Source organism: Bidens hawaiensis, unplaced genomic scaffold (assembly GCF_021521415.1).
Source record: "Bidens hawaiensis isolate Kalapana, Puna unplaced genomic scaffold, B.hawaiensis_p1.1 tig00028049_1, whole genome shotgun sequence".
Taxonomy (NCBI): domain Eukaryota; kingdom Viridiplantae; phylum Streptophyta; class Magnoliopsida; order Asterales; family Asteraceae; genus Bidens; species Bidens hawaiensis.
In genome coordinates this window covers 176,889-200,392 of record NW_027494559.1, presented here as the reverse complement: position 1 = coordinate 200,392, position 23,504 = coordinate 176,889, and the positions used below count along the sequence as shown (strand labels likewise).

At 36.0% G+C, this 23,504-nt stretch overlaps 2 protein-coding genes across 3 annotated transcripts; one reads left to right on the top strand and one right to left on the bottom strand.

The window, feature by feature from the left end:
• The first annotated feature begins 448 nt into the window (after nt 1–448).
• LOC143576288 (uncharacterized) lies at nt 449–916 on the top strand. The gene has a single exon (XM_077060413.1). The coding sequence runs from the start codon at nt 449–451 to the stop codon at nt 914–916; it is 468 nt and encodes a 155-aa protein (XP_076916528.1).
• A 19,787-nt stretch (nt 917–20,703) lies between these two features.
• On the bottom strand, nt 20,704–22,998 carry LOC143576290 (two-pore potassium channel 1-like). 2 transcript variants are annotated; one of them, XM_077060415.1, is made up of 3 exons: nt 22,764–22,998; nt 21,065–21,981; nt 20,704–20,970 (listed from the first exon to the last, which is right to left on the bottom strand). In XM_077060415.1, the coding sequence occupies exons 2-3, from the start codon at nt 21,955–21,957 to the stop codon at nt 20,781–20,783; spliced, it is 1,083 nt and encodes a 360-aa protein (XP_076916530.1). In that variant the 5' UTR covers nt 21,958–21,981; nt 22,764–22,998; the 3' UTR covers nt 20,704–20,780. The 2 variants fall into 2 exon arrangements, with proteins under 2 accessions (XP_076916530.1, XP_076916531.1); XM_077060416.1 differs by lacking the exon at nt 22,764–22,998 and having other exon boundaries at nt 21,065–21,992.
• Nucleotides 22,999–23,504: the final 506 nt, after the last annotated feature.

Sequence of the window (23,504 nt, the reverse complement as noted above, 5' to 3'; positions counted from 1 at the left end):
ATCCATTTGTAACAAGTGTGGAAAGAGTCATTATGGGGAATGTTGGAAATGTCAGAAGTGCAACCGATTTGGACACCAGGCTCAATACTGTTTCAGTAAGGACTTTCAGTCCGGTTCGGGAAGCCGAACTTTCGAATGTTTCGAATGCGGTGTCATCGGGCATTTCAGAAATGATTGCCCCAAACTCAAGGTACAAAATGCTAAGAGCAAGGCATTCGAGATGAACGCGAAAAAGGCCCGGAAAGACTCATCCGTAGTCACCGGTACGTTTCTCATTAATAATCATTATGCTTATGTACTATTTGATACTGGAGCAGATTTAAGTTTTGTTTCTGATCAATTTGAACCCCTTCTCGGTATTGAACCAAGCAAGTTAGACAATAATTACTCAATAGAATTAGCCAACGGGAAGCTAATTGAAACCAGTAAAATTGTCCGAAACTGCAATATGCTGTTAGAAAACCTTAGGTTTTCAATCGATCTTTTACTCGTAGAGTTAGGCAGTTTTGATATAGTAGTAGGAATGGATTGGTTATCCAAAAATGGTGCTGAAATCATATGCTCCGAAAAGCTAGTTCGTTTACCAACCCCAACCGGTCAAATTCTGAGCATTCGAGGTGACCAGAGTAACACCGAGTTAAAACTCTCTAGTATCACAAAAACTCGCAAAATGTTAAGGAAAGGATGTCTCGCTTTTCTTGTCAATGTAGTCGACACAAAGGCTAAAGAGCGAAAGATAGAGGATATTCCTGTAGTACGGGATTTTCCAGAAGTTTTCCCTAAAGACTTGCCTGGATTACCTCCTCAGCGTCAGGTCGAATTCAGAATCGATCTGGTTCAAGATGCCGCTCCGATAGCTAGATCTCCGTACAGATTAGCACCATCGGAAATGCAGGAGTTATCTAATCAGCTCTAGGAATTACTAGACAAAGGATTCATAAGACCAAGTTTCTCACCTTGGGGAGCTCCAGTCTTATTTTTGAAAAAGAAGGACGGTTCTTTTCGAATGTGTATCGATTACAGAGAACTGAACAAACTTACTATTAAGAATCGGTACCCACTACCGAGAATTGATGATTTGTTTGATCAGTTGCAAGGATCCAGCTATTACTCAAAAATCGACTTGCGGTCCGGGTATCATCAGTTACGTGTTGCAGAAGAGGATGTTCCTAAAACCGCTTTCAGAACTCGTTATGGCCATTATGAATTCCTGGTCATGCCTTTTGGCCTAACGAATGCACCGGCTGTGTTCATGGATCTTATGAACAGAGTTTGTAAGCCATACTTGGATAAATTCGTGATAGTATTCATCGATGACATACTTATTTACTCACGAACCAAGAAAGAACATGAACAACACTTAAAACTGATTCTAGAATTGCTAAAGGAAGAGAAGTTATATGCCAAATTTTCCAAGTGCGATTTCTGGCTTCGAGAAGTTCACTTTTTAGGGCATGTAATCAATGAGAATGGTATCCTAGTTGATCCAACAAAAATTGAAGCAATTAAGAATTGGGAGACACCAAGATCGCCCACTGGAGTGCGACAATTTTTAGGATTAGCTGGCTACTATCGTAGATTCATTGAAAATTTTTCTTCTATAGCTCAACCCTTAACCCAATTAACCCAAAAAGACAAGAAATATGAGTGGACAGAAAAACAAGAAGGAGCCTTCCAATTGCTTAAACAAAAGTTGTGTAGTGCACCAATCTTGTCCTTACCAGAAGGTACTAATGGATTTGTAGTATATTGTGATGCGTCTCGCTTAGGTCTTGGCTGTGTACTTATGCAACAAGACAAGGTGATAGCATACGCATCCAGACAACTCAAGGTGCATGAAAAGAACTACGCAACGCATGATTTGCAATTAGGAGCTGTTGTGTTTGCTCTTAAGATTTGGAGGCATTATCTGTATGGAACCAAATGTACAATATTTACTGATCACAAGAGTCTCCAGCATATCTTTGATCAGAAAGAGATAAATATGAGGCAACGTCGATGGGTAGAATTACTCAATGATTATGACTGTGAGATTCGTTACCACAAAGGTAAAGCGAATGTTGTGGCTGATGCGTTGAGTCGAAAGGAAAGAGAAAAGCCTCTGCGTGTTCGTGCATTAGGATTGACGATTCAAACGATTCTTACTACTCGAATTCGTGATGCACAGCATGAAGCCTTAAAACCGCAAAATGTAAGGTTTGAGAAATTGCGAGGACTTGAAAATGAATTTGTCTCAAAGTCTGATGGAACACTATACCTACTCGATCGAGTTTGGGTACCACTCTATGGAAATCTGCGTAATCTTGTTCTAGACGAAGCGCATAAGTCTGGATATTCGATCCACCCAGGATCAACCAAGATGTATAAAGATCTCCAAGAACATTATTGGTGGCCTAACTTGAAAAGAGACATAGCTGTGTATGTCAGCAAGTGCCTGACATGTTCCAAAGTGAAAGCTGAACATAGAAGACCGCCTGGACTACTGCAACAACCAGAGATCCCCCAGTGGAAATGGGATAATATTACCATGGACTTCATAACCAAACTGCCAGTTACGCCGCGAAGTTATAATGCGATTTGGGTAATTGTGGATAGATTAACTAAATCCGCTCATTTTATACCCATTAGAGAAAAAGACAGAATGGAGAAGTTAACTTAGCTGTATCTGAAAGAGATCGTAGCCAAACATGGAATACCTGTCTCAATCATTTCTGACAGAGATGGTCGATTTGTTTCTCGTTTTTGGTAATCTCTTCACGAATCCCTAGGAACTCGCTTAGATATGAGCACCGCCTATCACCCCCAGACTGACGGTCAAAGCGAGAGAACTATCCAAACATTGGAAGACATGCTGCGAGCCTGTATCATTGATTTTGGAAGTAGTTGGGATACTTATCTGCATTTAGCTGAATTCTCCTATAATAACAGCTACCACTCCAGTATTAAGGCTGCACCGTTTGAAGCCTTGTACGGAAGAAAATGTCGATCTTCTCTTTGTTGGGCAGAAGTTGGAGAAAAGCAACTTACAGGTCCTGAAATTGTCCAAGTGACCACCGACAGAGTCTTTCAAATCAAGGACAGGTTAAAAGCTGCAGCCGACAGACAGAAAAGTTATGCGGATAATCGCATGAGACCGTTGGAATTCCAAGTAGGAGACCAAGTGTTACTAAAGGTATCACCTTGGAAAGGCATAGTCAGATTCGGTAAAAGAGGAAAACTTAGCCCACGATACGTCGGACCGTTCAAAATTACCGAACGAGTAGGGTCGGTAGCCTATCGACTCGACCTACCTTCAGAACTCAGTGGAATACACGACGTGTTTCACATATCCAATCTGAAGAAATGTCTATCTGACGAATCGTTAATTGTCCCTATTGAAGACATAAGGGTTGATGATAAGCTTCGATTTGTAGAAGAACCTGTTGAAGTCATGGACTGGAAAATCCAGAAGCTAAGACGTAACAGGATTAAGCTTGTCAAGGTTCGCTAGAATTCAAGACTTGGTCCCGAGTTCACGTGGGAACGTCATGATCAAATAAAGGCGAAATACCCTCACCTCTTCCCAGAAGAAACCGAAACCAGCACTACATCCTAAATTTCGGGACGAAATTTCTAAAAGGATGGGTGAATGTGACAACCGCCAAAAATTAGACTAATCTGGTAATTATATTAACCATAATCGCGTATTAATTAGTAAAATAAATACATAGGAATAATATTTTTAGTCAAAGTTTTTGATTTTAGTTGAATTTTAAAGTATGGAACCCGAAAAAGTTCAATTTTGTTGTGTAGCTGACACTGTGTAAGTTGACACCGGGTAATATCTCAAAACGAATAAATTCATAAACGTGTCAAGATGACCTCGAAAAATTTAATTTTATGTTAGGATATTAGAGATAGTGTATAAACTTAATTTTAGAAGGTTCGAATCGCGAAAATTAGAAAATAAGTAACCGAAAGTCAGTAGAGGACACCGTAAGAGCCCGACATTAAGTTTATCAGAAAATTATGTTTTTAGGCAGACATTGACTGTAATCTAATTTCACTCAAAGTCTGATAAAAATTATTAGAAACGGAAGTCGTTTGGCTAGATAAATTACGAGATACGTTAAACGTTAATACCTAGTTTTTAGCACATGTCAATATTCAAATTACCTCTCCCTCTCCCTCTCCCTCTCCCATCTCTCTCAGCCGCCACCCTCACACAACCCAACCCACCTCCCAAACACACCAATAAGAAGCTCACATGTATGTATCTCATGATTGCTTAGGTTACTTGTAAACCCAACAAGCCATCCAACACACCTATCCTAGAATCCAACTCACCACTCTACTCCTCTCTTCCTCCCTTCATATAACCGGCCACCCCATCACCTCCCTACCATCTCACATTTTCAAACTTTCACACACACAACAATTGATTAGGAGGTATTTGGTGGAGGTTTAAGCAAAATACAAGAAGTAGGAAGCCAAAGGAAGGATTATAGCCAACCCAAGGTCACATTATCACCTCCATAGGCACCAAATCCGAAACCCAAGGTAACCCACTTCAAAGATTTGTGTATATTGGTTGTTATTTGATGTTGAAGGCTTGATTTTAGTATGTTTGGTAGTATACATGCAAGTATGATATGGATATATGCATGTATGTATGTGGCCGTGAGTTTACATAGGGATGTGTAAGATGGGTTTTGTTGATTATAGGACTTGTTATGGTTGCATTTTAGCTTGTATAGATTGTCCATATGGATGTTACTTGAGTTTGTTTAACAAATGGGTTTAGGTATTGTTTTAATATTGGAAGTAAATGTGTAAATGGTCAAAAGATTGGAAATGGATTATGGGTAAAAACAACCATTAGAACCATGGGTTTTGATTTTGGTATTGGATTGAAGTTGTAAGCTTGTTAAATGGTAAAATGGTTAAAGAAGAATGATAATTTTTAAAACCCTCATACTTAATTACTTTAAAAAGTTGTAAGTAATAATAATAATGGTTTTGAAAGGATCTTGGAAAAGGGTTGACAAAAGTGTAGGGATTTGACTTTGTTGGAAAGTTACTTACACATGCAAGTAATACAAAAATTTGATTTTTGATCATAAAGCTCATACTTGACTTGTATTGATTTTATATGGATTGATAATGACAAACTAAGTGATTGAATGGGACATATGGAAAGGAATGAAATCTACTAGAAGTACTAGGATGCATGAAACATAATAACTTAGATAAACAAGAGTTTGTGTTAAACTTACTAATAAAGGAAACTTTGTAAATTGTACAAGATATTTTGCAAAATGATTTGATAAGTGAACATAGTCTTGTGTGGATGATTAAAGACTTGTGGTTAGGATTACTTTAGTAAACTCTATTGTAAAGATTGTTAGTATGATAATAAGGTTATTAAAAATTGCTACTTACTAGTAATAGAAACTTTGTTGTTAAAGAAATCAAGAATGTGTTTGTTAAAAGATAATAATGGGATGAAGTAAGATGTTAATATGAGTTATTAAGATCTGGAAATTTTGGTACATAAACACCTTGTAGAGATTATAGAAACGACTTGTTTATCGTGTAGTTAAAAACTTAAGCTAAGGCTTGAGCATGTGTAGTTAAAAATTTGTTTTATGTGCATACTTGGTGCTAGATGATCAAACATGTATATGATGATATATTATTTGTTATTATATGTATATTTGCTGTACCAAATGGTTTGGTTTTGACATTGTGACTTAAATAGCTTGTCGGTGACTTTAACGATCGGAAAGTTCGACTTTTAAGGTAAACCGACATGAGTTTTTGGAACTGAATTAAAACAGCTCCTAAAGTCATAATATTCTTATATTTAACATAAGTTAAAGTATAAGAAAAGTCAAGAATAGCAAAACTTAAACCAACACGGTTCGTGTCGCGAAAACCGACACGAAAACGGTAAAAATGGGCATTTTTAAGAAATTAGCAACAAAATAAAAACCAAAACATTTTTATTGAAAAATCAATAAAACTTGTCTAAAAACTATATAAAAAGTGTTCTAGATAATTTAAAACTAAAAGTTTCATAAAAATGACAACCGGTTCGTTTTTAAGCTCAAAATCAACGAAACCGGCAAAACCGACAAAACCGATTATAATAGAGTCAAAAAATTTTAAATAAAATAATAACTTGAATTTTTCCAAAACACTCCAGCAACTAAAGGTAATAATTTTTATAAATTTTAATAATTAAATTAAATTATTAAATAAAACAATTATTAGTTGATTATTACTTGTTTATATTTTTAAGTATAGAATAATAAGATTATAAGTAGTAAACTTTATGTGTTATGTGCTTGTGTGGATTTTTAGAATAAGAATATATATATTTTAGTCAAACCTAAAATTAATGAACGTGTACTAATATAGGAACAAGCGTTTATTCGAAACCCCGAAATCAAAGGTGAGTTCTTCCTCCAAAAAGCATATTGTATATCTATATTCGTTTATATATATATATATGTGTTGAAAACGCATTATACTACAAATTGTCGTTATTGTGGGATGAATCAATTTGGTTAAATAACTGTTAACCGAATTGAGGGCACAGAAATGTTGGTAGATCTATCGGGGTGACGCCCCCCACTTCCATTCGCGTTGGGTTAAAAGTGGGAATATTTCGAGTATGGTACGTTTCGAGTTATCAAATTGGTAGTCATACACGCGTTGTATTCGTAGCTAGTTTACAACTAACGCTTTTTGTGCTTAAAGGTAAAATGCGGGTTTCGTTATTGTGTTGTACCGTGTTTGATCGGTCTTTAATTGGGAGTATAATGGCCGTACACCATTATATTCATGTGTTGTTTATATATAAATTGTTTATATTTATATAATAAGTTTTTCTTCTCAGGAATAACTCACCAACATTCGTGTTGACCCAAATATTATTTAAATATGCTTTGCAGGAAAGTGAAGGTTTCGAGATGGTATGGAAACGAGAGCGTGGGGTGTTTGAACAAAAGTGATGTGTTGTAAACCGTGCATCAGCACGTGTAATAAACTCTGATGTTGTAAAATATTTCTTATAATAAAAGATGATGCTTTTATTATTAAACGTTTATTATTGTTGACTATCGGCGTCTGTCATAACCCGAACGAATTAAAGTTAAGACTTCCGCTGTGTTAAGCTAAGGTTTTCGGGGTGTGACATGGACGGAATCTAAAAAGGTCAACGAAGCTATGACTCCAGTTTTTGACGCACTCAAGAATCTCTACAAGTCAAAGTTAGTCAAGATATAACAAAAGAAGTTGAAGTATTTCTATTCATCTAGAAGGAATGAAAGTTACAACATCTCTACAACTGATAGTAACTCAAGGGACTAACCTGAAAGAAGTTAAAACTCCAAAAGGGATGCAACTTTAGAAACTTTAAAGACTACAACCCCAAAGAATTTTATTGAGACAAGAATGTTATAGCCACCCTAAGATGGCTAGAGGAACAATAATTAATTGTCTTCATTAGCAAGTGCACATGTGAAGTACCTATCCAATATAAAGGGAGAAGATCTTTAGTGGTGGAATACCCAGATTCAGATTAAAGGTAGAGAAACAATGATTAACCTTAGTTGGGAAACGTTCAAGAGTCTCATTCTTGATAAATTCTATCCAATCCATGAGATGGACTAGATTCAAACTTATTTATGGAATCGAAAAGTTGTTGGTACAAATCTCAAGGAATATAATACCAAATTCCTTGAATATTGCCGATGGATTCCACATCTAGTTACTCAAGAATATAAGAAAGTAACTTGTTTTGTATATGGGTTATGAAGAGAAATAAGAGAGATGGTAAGATCCCATATGCCACAAATAGTTGATTCAGCTGTGGAATTTTGCTGGATACTTAATTTTTTTAGAACGACGACTTTCTTGTATTTAGGCTACCGCACTCTCCAAATTTGGAGAGCCCCAATGGCCCACTATGGCCAGACTATGTTGTCTTAACCGGACCAACACTGGCTTTAGAGTTTGGCTTTGGCGTTCTAAGGGAAACCATACCGTCGACTTCCACTTGACAGTCGTTGTGCCACCACAAGAACATAACTCTGTGGCGTAACACATGGTGGGAAGAAAACCCGAGTGGGCTCAGTTTTCAAACTGGAAACCTTTCTACAAGGCCTAAATCAAATCCTTCATTGTCAATATCCACCCAAATGTGACACAAGTAGGATTCGAACTCGCGTCTCCATTGGAGAACCCAAGCCTCCTACCACTAGGGATTACCGATAATGTTTTTCCCGATGAGGATCGATGAACTGGATATTGATCTACGAAACTGAAAGGCACGATGTTTGATTCGATGCGTTTCGTACCTAATCGATGAACGAAAAACGACCGAGCACTACACAAGATGTAAATAATAACTCGTTGAAGCTCGTTATAAATTTCGGAAAAGTAACAATACAAATCAGTGTCTCGCAAAAATAAATTGTTACAAAATGAAACTATCTCAACATATATATATATAGCATAAGACACATTCATTACCAATCAATCACTCATTCGTTATGCTTGATCTCCCATTTGCTTCCCATTCGTGCTCATTATTTAACCATGATCTCTCATTCATAACATTTGACATGCACATTCGTTATCTTGCATCCATCCTTCATTCGTTAGCCATTGTTCTTCATTCGTTAAACTTAAATTGACATTCTCATTCACTATATTGATATCTCATTCACTAGATCTTCTTTTGCATGATATAACGAATGAGCCTCAAACACTAATTACAAAGACTAAACAACTATCTTGGTTAAACTCTCAGCACTTGCCACATTTCATGTACTAACAAACTCCCCGTTGACAATTGCTGGAGTTCGTTTAAGCTTTAGTCTTTGTTGCTTTCAGTTGATCTTCATGTGAGTCTTTATACATGTAATACGATGAAGACAATGAACTAACAAACTCCCCCTTGGCATTAGTTGTACATCTCAAATCTTTATCAACATCAAGCTTGTACATACGATCAACATCATCACTCCCCCTTAACCCGAATACTTTGCCAAAAATTAAATTCACCACTGATATACATCTATTTATTCATCTCGAATCCCTTATAAAGTTATGTTTATTTAATGTTTTGAGCTCGTTTTAGTTCGAGTTTTATTTATCTTTTATTATTTAAGGTTTTGATTCAAGTATTATATGTTTATAGTGTTTTAAATCGTTTGGTGTCTTGAATGTTACGCTTTAATTCTTTCTATCATTTTATAAGAAGTTTAAGTTCGTTTTGCTCATCAATGGTTACATGATTACTTCACTTAGAGTTTTGATTTGTTTTCATATAAATGATGGCTTGAGAGTCAAGGAAAAGAAGGTCTAGAAGTTTCTAATCGTTAGTTGGAGTTCAAGGAAAAGATTTTATAAGATTTAATAATATAAAAAAAAGCAAAAAATGAAATTTCCACCCGGGGCAAGCTGCGCCGCGCGACCGGGGGAGGCCAAGCCCGTCGCGTGGCGTCTTGGGATTCTTTTCAGCATTATTTTGCATTTTTTAAGGCCCAGCTTGTTATATATATATGGATTCAAACCTAAACGAATTGACAACTTTGGGCAGCCGATTTTGAGAAGAAAACCAAGGGTTTGGAGGAGTTTTGAAGCTAGGAATCAAAGAGGATCATTAAGCTTTCATACAAGTGTTCAAGGATCGATTAAGAAGGGTTCTTTCGTTCTTTATCATTATCCTTGTTCATTATATTTCATGATATTTCTCTTTGTTCTTTGTTTTAGTTATTTGTCTTTGACTAAGACTATGCTAGGCTAGACTTCATGTCTACCTAGGTTTGATGAACATGTTTGAAGCATGATTTTTGCTTTGGACTAATGTTTTGATTATGGTTTCGTTATATTAATAGTAAAGACTTGATTTTGTTTTCATGATACATATGAGTATTTGTTATCTTAATTGATTATTAACTATTGCTCCACATAGATCTTTTATCTCTTGATTGTGTTCTTTAGATTTAGGGTTTATGTTTAATCATTACTTGGTGTTTTGATTATTGTGATTGAATGGGCCCATTAGATCATAGAAGCTTGTTAATCGTTGGTTAGGATTATAAATGGTCTGCTAAATTCCAATAGCTGTAAGGTGAGGAATTGTTCATGTGTCTTGGTCAATCGCATGCTAGGATAGATTAGTGACAATATTCTTGCTTATTATGTTGATCCTTGTTCATGATGTCGTGTTAAGCTTATCAAGTTTCTAGAGTTTAGTGTTTCGTAAGATTTCTTGCTTTAGATACTATTAATTAACCCTATCTGATAACTGCGAGGAAGTCAATATAATTGATTGCTTAATAATTTAATATTTATTCTTTAGGATTTTACTTAATTCAATTGAGGGTCCTTTAGGGTTTGTTAGATGAATACGTTTGTTATTTGCCCATTGCTTGATGATCGTTGATGCATGGGATTCTTACCTAGGAAGATTCCTTCTCTGATTGGTTTCGATCTTGTGATTTATCTGCTTGTTTTCTAGTTTACCTGTTTATTTATTTTCTTAGTTTAATATTAGTTTAAAACCCCCCCTTAAAACATTAATAATAAATAGTCGTGTCGTAAGTCGAGTCTAATTAGTTAATTAACGTAATTTATAGAGTTCTGTGGGTTCGATTACAGAATTACTTAGCTTTAGTACAATTGATCGGTTCACTTGCCGGTGTTTTGTGTAGTTGAGTCTTAAGTCTAGTTTTTATTACTTGTTTAATTTAGTTAATATTTAATTGACTGTTTTTAGCACATCAACCACATTGAGAAGATTCAACGATTGAATAATCATCATCCAGTTAAAACTACAATTAATCAACACATTCCATCAACAAACCATAAAGTTTATCTTGATTTAGCATTTGAGCACAAAATAGTATGAACAAGAATGTGTAATGGTGAAAACATTTGAATAACACGACAAAACAATTTGAAAATGTATATCACTTGTCGGAAGATCAAAAATAAATTGGAAATAAAATCTTTTTAGCTTTTACAAACTTTAAGCTAAAACACACCCAAAATATTTTTGATTTTTTTTAAATTTATTTCAAAAATCACCTTAAATCTTTTTACATTTTTCTCAAAATAATGAAAAGAAAATTAAACCAGTAAACGTAAGTAGTAAAAATAATAAAATTTTTTAGTGAGAAATATCACAACATGGGATCGTATTGACTAATAACGTCATAGACTCCACTTCAATTTTCGACATTATTATGCACATAATCAAACAATGATTGAGATATAATTTTCCACTTTAAACTTTATACAGATCCTTCAGTAGCTTTACGATAGATATTAAGGTTCAATTAAGTACAAATCTTATATGGACCCTATCAATCAAAGACAATTTGCATATCTTATATAGTGAATTTCACATGTATACATTTTCTTTTCTTAACATGATTAGATGTGACGCATGAAAAAACAATAAAAAGAAAAAAAGTAGAAGGTTTAAAATTTTCCCTTAAGATCGGTATTACTACACACAGATAAGGTTCTCCTTTAACAAAATAATAAGATTAAATTAGTTGAAATTGTATAGGGCCTTAACCTCCAGTTTGATACATGACTTTCACACATTTGTGCTTATAGTATACGCAGAGAAGATTCAAGGATTTCATGAAACACCAAGAAAATAAAGCAGAATACTTAGGCCTTAACCCTCATATCGGTATTACTACATGCAGAGAGGATCCAAGACTTAAGCAAAAATAAAGAGAAAAATAAAGTTGACTTTCTTTGCAAAATAAAATGAAAAATAAGTTGAATTTCTTTGCAAAATGAATGCATGTACACACAACAATCTTCAAACTTTTTGGTGCTTGAAAAAGATATTAACTAAGCATCAAGAGGTAATACCACTAGATTTGTCTAGCATTTAAGTTTATATCTTTTCAGCCCTTATACGATCTATCAATTCTATCTACACATCATGCAATTGATCTTACTGCACTTTTTAGTCTAGTTTATCTATGTGTTAGATCCATTAACTTAATGTACTATCATTTCCCATATATGTCGAATCACATTTCTCACAAATTTATATTTTTCATACAAAAAACACAATATTTTTGAACTTTTCTGATTTTGCTCCCCCCCTAAAAATATACACAAAAACAAAAAAATGCAGAATAATAACGAATGCAAAAAACAATCTTCCAGCATGGATAAAACTTTTAAATCTTGTTCACTTAAAAAGAAAATTTTCATTTAAAAAGTGTGTATTGTGAACAAGTTTTCCGATTGGAAATTTTATGAATTTTAAATCTTTACAAGTACCAATCAAATCCAACTAAACCAATATGCCGAAATAATCCACTATCAACAAATTTGATTTTGCAACTATATATGACGTTGATAGATCTTCTTGGATACCCATTCACAAAACTAAATAATTAATGATACACTGAAATCCAAACCATAGTCTTAGTCGACCAGTATCCTCAACATGATCAATAACAACCGATGGGATTTTTGGTTTCCATACTGGTAACAGATTATTGGCTTGTTGTCTCAAAAATTTAACATCATAAAACAATGAGACTTTTCAGGAGACTTTAACAATGAATTAATATAATTTCTTTGTTGTTTAGCCTTTTGTTTAAGCATTTCGAATTGCCGAAAGGTTAATGAAATATTATTAAACTCATATGGCAATTTCAGTCTTTTCCTGTAAGGATAATTAAAAATTAAATGTCATTTGACATTACAATAAAAACATTTCTCAATTCAACCCGCGTCGAAGATGATTCTATTGTCGCCTAAGATACAGGGAATCATGAAACTCCTAGGATTGGCCATCTTTTCAAGCAACTTGCCCTGCAAAACTGCAAAACACCTAACACTCAACGGAATTAAAGAGACCTCAGCTAGCTTCTCCTTATTAGAAAGAATGTCCTTGAGGAATTTGGCGTATTTGGGCGTTTGAGTGAGCGCCTCAAGGAAAGGAATGTTCAGGTGAAGTTGTTTGAGAAGTTCAAGGAACTTGGAGTTTTGCGCCCCGTCTCTTTCCGTCTTGAGTCTCCAAGGATAAGGCAATTTGGGCTTATAGACTCTTAGAGGTGGGTTAGAATATGATGAAGGTTTATCGGTCGGCTTCGTACTCGCTAGAATATTCTGCTAGCGTGCCTCGACCAGAGGAGGCTCCATGTGGATCTCCTCGTCCACCTGCTCCTCTTCATCAACCTCAGGCGTAAAAAATCTCGAAGGATCAGCCTCTCTTTCTCTTCTAGCTCCGCTCCTAGTAGTCACTACTTTGGCGAACCCTCTCGGATTTTTCTCGGTATTACTCGGTAGTGAACCTGGTGCTCTTTCGGATAACTGGCTGGCAATCTCTCCTACGTGACGCTCAAGATTAGCTACAGGCGTGGCTTGGTTCCTCAGCATAGCATTGTGTTCCCCGAAATTAGCTTCATTTGTCACTCAGTTCCTCTCATCACGCTTTAGCAGCTCCACCATCATGTCCTCCAGTGAGGCTTTATTCTCCTCTCTCCCCACTTGTTTCGAACTCTCCTGACCTGAACTCCCCTGCCCGAATAGATTCTCTCGACGCTACATTTGGTATTGGGCTTGGTAGCCACTAGCTTGTCCCCCTCGATAATTATTCTGATTTCTCCAACACGGCGGGGTTTTGATATCTCAAGGGGTTGTTGACGAAGTCAACCTCCTTCTGATTGCTACCAGGCTTAATAGGACAGTCAAAGGTGTCGTGACCCCCACGGCAAATCTCACACTTTGAGGCGCTCTTAACTGTAAGATCTCTAATGAGTTTGTTCAAAACATCAATCTGCACCTGCATGCTAGTGTTCGAATCAACCTAAAGTACTCCACTCGATGATATGGAAGAATTTCTACCCTCGTGCCCATCGTAGATCCCTGCTAGATCATCAAAACGAACGACGCACTCATCGGGATCTTTGTTCTTGAGGAGGTTCCCGTTAGCAGTCTAGTTCAACATCTCTCTCACGTGTTGTGTGGCTCCATTGTATAATTTCTAGATGAGGATCCACTTATCTAAACCATGATGAGGACAACTAAGAAGGAGGTCCTTGAATCTTCCCCAAACTTCCCCGAAAGACTCGTCGGATCTTATGCGGAAGAAAAAAATCTCCTAACGGAGTCGAGCGGATATAGATGGCAGATAGAATTTGGTCATGAATTTCTCTTGAAGGCCCGCGCAAGTGGTGATGGATCCAGCAGGTAGTGACTTCAGCCTTTTGTAGGCTTTGCCGACAAGTGAGAATGGAAAAAAGACGGAGTTAGATGGCTTCAACGTTCATTTCTCCGCGACTGATAGTTTTGCAGATTTGAACAAACATGTCGATGTGGTTTGAAGGGTCTTCGCTCTCTAGCCCTTGGATTTGGAGGGAGATTTTGATGAGTTGCATGACGGGGGAAGGAATGGACCAGTTTTCAGGGGCGGCACCGTCTGGTAAAGTAATGATAGAATGAGGATTCGGGGTCAGCCAACCGTAGTCAGCTACTACTCTCCTAGGCAGTTGGTCACCCATGTTCCTATCCCTAGAATATGTGGAAGAAATAGAAGAAGGAGAATCAGAACATGTCGCTGAAACAGAACGCTCTCTTTCAGGCTAGACTTTCTCGGTATTGTCGGACGTTTCAAGCTTCGGCGGTCCTTGTGAGTGGGTATGATGCATACGACTATAAAGAAAAACTATAATTAACTAGGCTAAAATTAAACTAAAAGAAAAATAAAAAAAAAATAAGAAAGTATAAAATAAAAAAGATAAGTCCCCAAACTCGGGTCATTCTCTAATCACCTCAGACCGTGCCCCCGAAAACGGCGTCAAAAACTTGATATGCGAAAAAATATATAAAAATAATAATCACGAATCGCAACTAAGCTTTAAAATCCAAAGAATCTATCCTAGTTCACACAAACGGCAAGTGTACCGGTCGCGTGTATCAAAGACTAGGGAAGTCCGGATATCGAACTCGAAGACACGTGTGAACGTCTCTGATTATAAAACCTAATCCAAGTCCTACCTAATAATATTTAATTGATTTTATATTAAATTATTTTATTCTAATTTAATTTAAACTAACTTAACTTAACTTAACTAACTAAAATACTTAACGGGATTTAACGATAATGGGAAAGCAAATCACCTATGTATGATGATCTAACGGCTGTAGGATGACTCAGGTGCTAACTCGTGGTTGAAACCAGGGTTCTAAATATGAGCTAACAAAGTGAAGCCAAGGTAACTGGGTCCCTACGGTCAGTTTTACCAACCCTAACGACGTCTAGTTAACTTTTAATTATTGGTTGTTTATTCTAAGTAACCTAATAACTCAACACTTGGTCCATGCTTAAGCTTTAGGTTCAAGCTATTATAAACCTAGGAGAAAAGGGGTAATTCAACACTAAGGATAAAACAACTCAACTTACAAACTTAACCTAGCCGACAATGGGAAAACCGCACGTGGTCTCGCAACGACTAACCCGATCAACTAACTAGCAAGATAAGCCGACACCTAAGGTTTTGATCCAACTCAAAGGTGGTTAATCTACTGATTTTAATGAATTATGCAACAAAAACCCTGATGATACGTCTATCACAATCAAACAATACATAAAGTATTAACCGAACTATGAAATTAACGACTACACAAAACTAATTTATGCAATAATCAATCACACGGGGCTCATGCAACCTGAGATACATCTATGGCAGCAGATATTAACGGGATAAAATCACAAAATATGAACTTGACAACAGAAAAACAATCAACCACTTGTTAAGTACTCTATACTAGTTTATTTTAACTATTAAACATCAAACCTAGGTGATTCAAACAAGTTGAGCCTATAATAATCACGGAACAACAGTAAATATGAATAATAATAATAATAATAATCACCATGGTCATTAGAAACTGAATAAAACTCGTTTTACGATTCAAAACTTCAAAACGAACATACAATCGTTAAAACAATGAAACCGTACAAAATAATGATCAAACACGAAACCGAAAGCTTCTCCTCTTTAATTATTTGTCCTTAGAGCTCCTCTGGTGGCGGGAAGGTTATTATAATCGTTCTAGGGTTTATAATATATATATATATATATATGTATGGATGATTTAAACTTTTAAAACAAGCCAATATAACCCAAATCCGTTCGGACCAGCCCACATAAGGACAAAAGAGATGGGCCTAAGGCTTTGGACAGCTGATGGAACTTCCTAGGACGTCGCGTTGCGTGTTTATGAGGGCTGACCTGGTCACGTGTGGCGGCCATGCCCTATAGGTCTTCGATTTTCGACTTCTGACTCGTTAAAGCTCATTTACGCATTCCGTCTTCAATCTGATCCTCGGGTGAACAAAATCCATCACTTTAAAGCTTTATTTCCATGCTCTCTTCCTATGATCAAACATCAAACATAAATATATAAAATACTATCGATAATGGATATATATACGTTAAAACACATTAAAAATCATGACAAAACGAGCTCAAATATGTGTGTATTTCATAACACATCAGCTGTGCTCCTGGTATTAACACTATCTAGAATTCTACCTCTTACTCTGGTGGCAACCCCAGAAGGTCCTCTGGAAACACTTTTGGACAGTCACACACTGTAGGAACATTCTTCACTTCCTTCGTCTTGGTCGTAGCTTTGACAACATACGCTAGGGAGGCACTGCATCCTCGCCTAATAAACTTTCCTTATTACCATAAGCTGTCACTATACCACCATCCAAATATTTTTACCTTATCAACTTACTCTTATACACTATCTGAGCCTTAAACCCAGACAACCAATCTATTCCCAAAACTGCGTCGAACCCTCCTAAGGCCATAACATAAAGAGTAACAGGGAAATCACGTCTCTCTAGTTCTATCCTACAATTTTTAACCATTCTTGTGATTTTAACGAAAATATTGCTAGTGGTCTCTACTATAAAAGTCTCAGGCACACAACTACATTCTTCCGAGCTTACAATTATTAGACGCTATGAAACCGAGCTTGTTTTCAGCTGAAAGAGCAAATGTTAATGCTCTTTCCAAGCTCCAAAACCGGTACCGTCAAAGAACTTGGAAACAAGGATCATACCGGGATGATTAGAAGGATGAAGGTAGAGAGGATTAGAGGAATCAATGGTCATGTTTTGAACAACAGAACTGTTCGAGGCTGCCAATAGAAAAACACAGCAAAAACGTAACAAAAACGTGAAAGAAACTTATGTGCTTCGTATAACAAAGAAACACTTATGTGTTGTATAACATATATGGCGTATAAGTCAAAGAGCCTTATACGTATGTTGGTGTATATGCATGATATACGCTATAAAAGATATGTGTCGTGTAAGTCAAAAACGTATATGGCGTATATGTAGAGAAAGAAGATTTTGACCAAAACTGAGAGAAAATGAGAAAATTCAGAAAACATTGAGAGAATTGAAACAATGAGTGAAAATTCAAAAAACAAGAATTTGATGAAGAATGAACGGATGATAAGAGAATTTGATGAAAAATGAAAGGATAAAACCTATGAAAAGATGAAAATAGGTAGAGAAAGAGAAGAAATGAAATCTCAAAATAATTTAAATGAGACAAACGAAAACGATCAAATAATGATCAGAATCTCGAACAAAACAGAAGAATGATCACAAAATGTAACATCGCGTAAATTTCTATAATAGAATTAAGCCAAAAATATCAATACTTAAAGTATAGGGACTTAAAATAGAAATTCTGAAAATTTTGACCCATCGTTGCATCAGTCATAGACCCATCGCGTTACGCGATGGATCTTCGCTTAAATTGATACTTGGCGGCTTTGCGATACACGATGAACAGATCCATAGGATCATCGTGTTACCCGATGACCCTATTAATCAACCAGGAAATTTCAACACGTGGAACATTTTGACAGGCCATGTGTCAACACGTGGCATTCTCGCAGAAATTGCGGTGTCGTGATATGCGACGGCCACATAAAGACTCCATCGCGTACCGCGATGGAGTGCAAAATTCACCTATAAATAGGAGGCTACGGGATTCAACCTCATTCATTCCAAAACACCTTCATTCACACACACTTAACCTAGGGAAGCGTGTCTGATTACTACAACGAACCGGCATTCCGTTTTCTCAAAGTACATGCAAGTATCGAAGTCCCAAATGCGTTATCAATCATCTAAGCATATTTATATCCAGATCTTACCCGTCAAGTTCACACTTTTCTTATTGTTATCATTCTGAGTGCTCACATTAAGGTAGGAGTTATGTTTAAATTATTTGAGTAATAGCTTAGACATTAAAAAAGGCTATGGCATTTAACCTTGAAAATATTTTAAAAGCATTAATAATGAATTTTCATAAGCGTTACTTCTTGAAAAAATAATTTTAACAAGGTTATATTTTGACGGACATGTAGTAACTGTAAGGGGGATATCACTAGTAGTGAGTTTCTTGCCAAAGGAAAGTAATTCGTATAAATCTCAATCAACCGCGGTGGAGAAACTCACCAACGTGTTAGAACCTATTAAGCCAAATTGCTATATCAAACGTCACATTAAAACAAGTGCTTTCATTCACAGACAAAGTTGAAACTTTATCAAGGTTAAGCTCAAAGGGAATAGCTTAATCAAGAAACACCATCCAAATATTTATAAAAACCTATTAATGTATAGGTTAATATCATTCTCATTCACAATCAATAAGGTTTTCAAACGCACACAGACGGTACATGTGAATACGTTAAACATTTTCAAACAGTCAAAACATATTTATACTCTATAATATGAACAGGTTGTTTATCTTAAAGAGTCGGTCAACGTTTACATAAGATTACGTGATCTCTAAAACATTATATTTAATACAAATTATAAAATAAAAGCAACTCATACCGATTGCACATGTGTATGGATTCAAGCATAATTGTCTAGTCTAAACATTCGAAGGCTACGTGGCCGTGGGCTAACAATCATAACCAGTTCTTCAATAGGGGCTACGTGGCTCGGAGAACTTTTGTGTGTGCAGGGAAGTGGTACAAATCCCGAAAATGAAATACTTTCTGCTGAGCTTGTACAGAAAACTATACTTGTATTGTAACTGTAGTTTAAATGTTTTAGAGTCATATGTGATCACCAGCACATAGCTTACGTATTTTCCCACCAATTGTTGGTAACTAAGTACTAGTAAGCAATAGCAAGGATTGGAGTCGTCATGAAGATAAAACTTCACGTTACAAGATGGCTCAATTTTGATAAATGAAATCCTTGTAATATAAACAAATATTTTGTAACCAGATGCTCGGGTATTTAAATCCTGAGTAAATTTTCAATGTAAATTAATATTTTAAACAACCTAAAGTCTCCCGCTAAAAAATTAACCCATAAACTCTGATGTATTTACAAAACAGGTACCAACTTGTGGTCACGCTTCTAGGCCCTAAGTCGGGGTGTGACACAAAAGATCAGATGGATAAGAGAAAATCAGCAAGAAACCAGTTAAAAAGAAGAGCAGGACTAACAACCATGTTCTCATACCATGAAATCGTTAAAGAACGATAAACACAATAAAGAAGAAGAAAAGCATAAAGAGAGAATTTTATTATCTCAGAATAAATTGTTACAAATGAAAAACAAACAAACCATATATATACACAAACATATACGGTGTATATGTTAGATATACGCTCACAGATACCTACGGCGAGCTTCGGCGGAGAGATCGACCGCTCAGAGGTCTTCAGTGGTCAGATTGTTCTGCTGTGGCTCAATCGATGGAGAATTGGAGTTGAGATATAGGCTGTGATTTCAAAAGCCCTAAATTTATAAACGAACAGGGTTTTTAATATGGGAGCGTCCACTTAATTTTTTTTTTCTATTACTATCGCTTAAACATATCGTGGCAATTCAAACATATCATACCACCATGGCATTTAAAACATAGCATTTAGTAAATTTCCAACAAAAAATAAACGGTTATAAAAACTCCGACCGCTTTACTTCCGTACCAAATACCTACTCGTGATTTGCATTTATGTGGCAACCGTTTTGCCATCGGATCATTTTTGGTCCTATATTTGTAACCATTTTGCCACCGCATCTTGTTTGGTAGCTATTTTTGCTACCATTTTGATTTCGGTTGCTAATTTTTCGATTGTTTTTATTTCGGTTGCAAACGGTGGCAAATTTTGCAACCATCTTTTTCGGTCGCAAGTTTTGGTAGCAATTGCCCACTTTTCTAGTAGTGGGACACCCCTTAGTGACTTCGGTCACACCCATGACTTAGCCCAAACTTCAATAGCAATTAGGTTTAAGGATTTCATGGCGACGTCATAAAAAATCAGCAAAAATTGAAAATCTGCAAACATTTGTTCTCAAACGACTCCGTAAATCTTATATGTTTTCTCATACAATAATCTTTATACAGTTTTCCATTCTCAAATTACTAATCCTGCGAAGCTATTTCGTAATTTTGATTGTACATGAAGTTCATCATAAATTTATCAGTGTTTAGTTGGTAATCGTTAGTCTCTTATTGAAATCTTGACATTAACTGGATTACATACAAACCTAATGTAATTTGAATATGAAATGAAATTACAGGATCAAATCGCCAAGAAGTCCGGTTCACTTTATTGTTTTCCATAACCAACAGAACCAAACTATGAACACCCTTATATATCCAGTTCTACCCAAATACCAAGCATTTAATATCTATGAAATTCACAAACATATACAATTCTTTATATTTTGTTACATGATCTTACACCGATAATCGGGGAGGCATAAGATCCGATACCGACAACGATGACTGGGAAAACAGAAGATCGGACTGAGATAACGTTCCGGTCTTATCGACATCAAGCGTTTCAAACTCATTCATGATCGGTGTGATATCATCTTCGCTAATCTTTCCCATCTCCTTTAACTTATACACAACAAACTCCGCAGCTCTGTTTCAAACCAAAACATAATATCATAAGGCTGTTATATAACAATACTATACTCAAATTTATGTCAAACGTTTAATATAAGTTAAATACTTACACGACAATCCCGTCATCATCAAAATCAGCCGCCTCGAGGTCAGAAGGCGTTGTTTTCCTCTTAAGCGCCCATTTCACCAACGACCTTTGCTTCTTCTCGGTATACAACAAAGCGAAAGTAAACAACAACTGCGCTACGTAGACCGTACCCGCCAATATCCAAACCGTAGCAAAAACGCGTCCACCTGTCGTTGAAAAACACTTATCTATGTACCCGAGGCCCGTTAGTGTCCCGATAACACAATAAAACGCGTGAACGAAGTCCAAATCTTCAACCCAAAGCAGCAAAGCCGTACCCGCAGCCATGAGTACCAAAAGCAACAACAGCAATATGATACACTTGTTTCTAACCCTCTTTGTTTTAATCTTTTGAAGGATTTCCTTTTCACCAATTGTTTCGTGTAAGTGTAACGCTTTTACAAGCAATCGTTCTTGTTTTTCCACTAAAAGCTCGGCTGCTTTGCTTAAAACCAACCCGACTATTAACATGCCCGAGACCACAAACAGACACGCGAGTAGGATTGTGAGTGTGCTGTCGGGTACGAGGTCTCCATACCCGACAGATGTCATTGTCACAATGGTGAAATAAAGCGCGTCTAGTATGTCTTTTGTTTTTATCCCTTTTATTTGTCTTCGGGTTAAATGGAAGCAAAGTGTGCCTGCGGCTAAATATGCGAATAATATGAGGGCTACTTTCCGGTAATTCGGGTAGAAGTGTTCAAACACGGACTTGGGGTTTGGTTTGATTGGATCTGGGTGTTTGTTATGGTATGGGAGAGAATCTGCCAGCGGGGTGCTTTTGATTCTACGGAATCTACTTCGCTTGATGGATACGGTTTGGTCCGTTATGTTTGGGTGTTTTGGTGAAGCTATTTTGTCGCCGTTAGTTGTCATTGCAAGAAGCTCGGGTGCAACGGTCTGAAACACGACTCAAAATGTTAAATTTGTGTGCTTGACGTACGTTAAATTATCGACCCAAATACTTTATTTACGTGTAGGTAAGGTTTGCCTAAATAAGTGGCATCAAGCTCGAAAATGTTGTTGACGAGTAACGGTGTTCTTTGGTATTGTTTTCGGTTTCAGAATCTTTTCGGCTGAAACCGAATCGAATTCAGACAGTTCAAAAGCCAAAAACTAAATGGAGTTTTGGGTTTTGTTAGATTATTGGACTAAACATGGATAATGGTCCGCTAGGCTAAATAGAAACGATTCAAAAATTGAATCTAGGATTAAGCTAAATACGGGCAAAAATGGTATATACGAATCGGATAGAGTCATATAAAACAACCGGAACGGAAAATCGAACTGAAAACCAGTTTAGTCATTCTGTTCAACGCTTTCAGTTCAAGTTAGTTTTTAGTTTAATCGGTTGAAACTGAATATTAAACACCCTAGTATATGTTACAGCTATCGTTATTGTATGTATAGAACTTCAAAACGTTATCTAACATAAAGACGTGTGATACTACAGGGCGTATTTGGACAACCTATAAAATCAAGTGGGCTAGAAACATAAATTTGAATATTAATAGTACTGATTAAAGGAACCGACACTGTACTAAATGAACTTAAAATTCCGAACCAAATAAATAAAACTGTATATTTGATTACAACAAAAAAATAAATAAATTAAAATTATTATTAAAAATCTTAAAATATGTTTTTTTTTTTGGAGTTACACAAATTCATATATGACTCACATATATAATGAAGCAGGCCGGGTAATTAACTTTCCCGGTGTACTCTGACAGTGAGCTTTTTCCGGCAGAAAATGAGTTCACCAGGTGACCGGAAGGTGGTGGCTCCGGCAGGGTTATTAGTTGTTGGTAAGCTGTTGATGATGATGATGATTGGATCCTTTGAAGGTGGAATTAAAAAGGGATTTATACTTGCCTTTGTTAATGTACTAAAGTCTGTACCACACTTCTTTTATCATGGAAGACCTTTTATATATATATTATTGGCGTGGTCTTATTGTATATTATTATTAAATGTAAAAACAGATCTAAATAATATTATAATAACAAAGTATGGTCCCGACAACAACGTCACGTTGGACGTGCATGGGACCCTTCATAGATAGGTATTCACTGGTTATATCTTTAATGGACGCTAAAAAATAAATAAATATATATATATATATATATATATATATATATATAAACGGACACGTACGTAAATACATAATATAATCACACATCAATAATTTATATATATATCTAATGCTTACTGAAAAGTAAACTATATAAATGTGTTATATAGATCATGTATTTATATTTTGATATATAAATATTTAATGTACGTTCACTTGAAAATAAACAGATGTATACACACAAGTGGACTAGTAATATATATCAACAGTTTTAAATAAAAACCATGATAGCAACATTAAAAAATGTGGCTGGCCAATTAATGGCATATTCAACCTAACCGTATTTGAA

Bases quoted from the DNA above. Each gene is read 5' to 3' on its own strand.
- LOC143576290 (XM_077060415.1), bottom strand. From the start codon at position 21,957: ATGACAACTAACGGCGACAAAATAGCTTCACCAAAACACCCAAACATA. The intron at 20,971-21,064 runs GTAAGTATTTAA...GGTTTGAAACAG, and splicing joins GATGATGACGGGATTGTCGT to AGCTGCGGAGTTTGTTGTGT.
- LOC143576288 (XM_077060413.1), top strand. From the start codon at position 449: ATGCTGTTAGAAAACCTTAGGTTTTCAATCGATCTTTTACTCGTAGAG.